The sequence below is a fragment of the Pinus tabuliformis genome, chromosome 1_1 (assembly GCF_031772625.1).
Source record: "Pinus tabuliformis cultivar Carrire ecotype Pingquan chromosome 1_1, CPIR1, whole genome shotgun sequence".
NCBI classification, from domain to species: Eukaryota; Viridiplantae; Streptophyta; class Pinopsida; order Pinales; family Pinaceae; genus Pinus; species Pinus tabuliformis.
In genome coordinates this window covers 774,883,035-774,885,659 of record NC_142297.1, presented here as the reverse complement: position 1 = coordinate 774,885,659, position 2,625 = coordinate 774,883,035, and the positions used below count along the sequence as shown (strand labels likewise).

Below are 2,625 nucleotides of genomic sequence, written 5' to 3'. Positions count from 1 at the left end.
AAAGAAAGACAACTGCCTCTCACCCTGAAGAGGGTTGGGGAAGGAGACCTCTGGGCTGTTTGGGAACAGGCAGAGGTGAGATTCCAGAGAGAGGAGTTGCAGAGCGAAAGTAAAACGGGTTATGTCTGGTTGTGATCAGATAACTCAGCACCGTGGTGCTTAAGTCTTGTTGAGGGCTGCAGGCCTGCAAGACGGCTAGGGGGGAGAATCCAGCGTAGTGGATCTCAAGGTTGGGCGGTTAAGAGTGAAAACTCTCAGGTGACTACAGAAAACAGTATATACCCCTGCAATCGAGTACCAGGTACGCATCTTAGACTTTAAGTTCAGAAAGGTTCTAGTATTGAAGTACTTAGTATATCTTTACTAAAGAGTTACCGTATAGAAGCTTAGTGAGATTGTTATTATTAAACAAATAGAATGAAACCATGTCTCAGACATTCAGGTGAAATATTTAACAAAATAACACAGGAAATCTGTATAACAGAAAGGCTAATTTCCTCGATAGTTTAACCAGGAAGATATTAGCCTTGCTTGTAAAGGTCTGAGTAGATAAGGGCCGAGTGGGCTGTTAACCAAGGGCATAGGCAATCCGACACCGAAGTGTCTGATAACTCTTAGCCGATGAGATAACCTTGTGGTGTACATTTAATCAACAGAGTAATTAAAGAGAGACAGAACTATAAGGATGGAAATTATGAATGCGTCCAAACCAGTTAAACAGTATTTGTGATAATATATTAGTTTATACAGAATAGCATTTCATACATTAGTTACTTCCAGTTATGTGTGTAAGTATTTCGGGCGAGTGAAGAACGGAAGTAAAGAAACATTTATATCAATCCCTAGTTGCAGAAAGAAATGAAGAAATATCAATGCATTCGAGAAGTAAATCTCATGTCGAAAGACAGATACCAGAAACCCAATAAACGCATAAACCAGACATATGAGTACACATATGGTGAGACTGTGCGCGGAAAGGGATAGGCTACACCTTCATGGAATGAAGGTAAGTCTATCCTCTCGCTGTAGGCCGAAAGCATTGCCATAGAAAACAATACAGTAGAGAAATCATAGGTTTTCTTAACTCGGAGGAACCTTAAACCAGAGCGTATTAAATCTGTGAAGCAAACGAACAATGATATAACCACAGTACATATAAGAGCTCATTACCAGCTTGATAATCTACATGGCACGGAATAGAAATAGCCTAGCAGTAACAGAGACTAATCAGAGGCATATATTTATTCTATAAGAACAGATTAGATATGAAACCCTTAACCGTGACCAGACACATCAAATGTCGCAGCGAGGCTATGAATAGTCGCTGATTAACATAATAGCAATTATGTGAATATTAATAACAGAAAACAAACCGATATCATTCTCTAGTGACGGAGTTGAGACATTAAAATAAAACAGAACTTCCATTATAAAACTCAGTCCGAAACAGGGATCTTTGGAAACCCAGTCCGCCATGATAACCACATCTTTAAATACGATGAATAAAGTTGGGTTTATACAACTGTGTAACTTGTTCGTAAACAACAAAGCACCGAATCAACCTAGGTATGATTAAGCTTCAGAATACATAGTTTGGAACAGAGCTTAACAGTAAAAAGAATCTAAGTATCAAAGCCATAACCTAGGTACAGCAGAAAACGACCATTCCAGAAAGGCCGTCAAACATAGCCGCATAAGGATGGGTCCAGGAGCCACCTGTGACACAGGTAGAAGTAGGCTGCCTCAGCCATAACATAACCCTGAAACGCACTATACAGACAGAAGAAAACTCGGGGAGTTAAGGGGCATACCTGAAACAGACTTGCGTAATCCTTCAGCAGTTGATGCATGCGAGCTGTAGTGTAAGAGAAAACCTAGCAAACGTTCAAAATGAACCATGTCGGATTATTATTCATCCAGTGGGATATAAACGAGAAATATTAGCACTGAAACAAGTCGAAGTGAAGCATTACCAGCAAATAAATGAGTTAGGGAGGCGTGATAAACCTGGAGAAGGCAGAGGAGTGACGATCCGGTGCAGAACGAAGGGGCCTGGATGTTGCAGCGTAACCAGCGGAGGAGGTCAATGAATAACGAATGAACAAATGATCCATGAAATGAAACCCTGGCACTTTTATACACCCGATGAAACCCTAAGTGAAGCCAGACCGTCCGATGGTGTCGAGTGATCTCCATCGTCAATTGTGGGCGGGAAGCTGTGCACAAAACCCGGGGTTGGTCAACCCTCCCAGACCACATGGCCTTCACGTGATAAGGAGCCACCTGGTCTAGATTGTGGTGAGCTGGCGCAATGCTCTGCCAAATGGCAGTAAACTCAAATGAATGTCGTCCTTTCGTAATTGCTGTATCATTATATAAGGCTAACAAAGGTTTTGGGCAGCGTGCGGTCGAACTTTATTAACCGGAGTATATCCTTGGTACCAAATAAGGAACATTCGACCCTTATTACTTACGCTAACCTCCTTGTGGATATGTGTTAGATGGACTATGACAAGTGCATGTTAACTAGGAGATTACAAATATAAGGTTAACCGTGTAATAACCATACCATAATTTTTTTTTATGACTGTAATTTTGGTTTTGGAAAGGGAGTGTGACAATATA

The 2,625-nt window shown here is 41.1% G+C and overlaps 1 protein-coding gene across 1 annotated transcript; it reads right to left on the bottom strand.

The window, feature by feature from the left end:
• Positions 1-1,407: 1,407 nt before the first annotated feature.
• On the bottom strand, positions 1,408-2,302 carry LOC149216291 (uncharacterized). The gene is made up of 3 exons (XM_089391174.1): positions 2,008-2,302; positions 1,812-1,874; positions 1,408-1,716 (listed from the first exon to the last, which is right to left on the bottom strand). Exons 1-3 carry the CDS (start codon positions 2,257-2,259, stop codon positions 1,630-1,632), a joined length of 402 nt encoding a protein of 133 aa, XP_089247300.1. The 5' UTR covers positions 2,260-2,302; the 3' UTR covers positions 1,408-1,629.
• Positions 2,303-2,625: the final 323 nt, after the last annotated feature.

Bases quoted from the DNA above. Each gene is read 5' to 3' on its own strand.
- LOC149216291 (XM_089391174.1), bottom strand. From the start codon at position 2,259: ATGTGGTCTGGGAGGGTTGACCAACCCCGGGTTTTGTGCACAGCTTCC. The intron at 1,875-2,007 runs GTTTATCACGCC...AACGTTTGCTAG, and splicing joins CACTCCTCTGCCTTCTCCAG to GTTTTCTCTTACACTACAGC. The intron at 1,717-1,811 runs GTATGCCCCTTA...CCTGTGTCACAG, and splicing joins ATTACGCAAGTCTGTTTCAG to GTGGCTCCTGGACCCATCCT.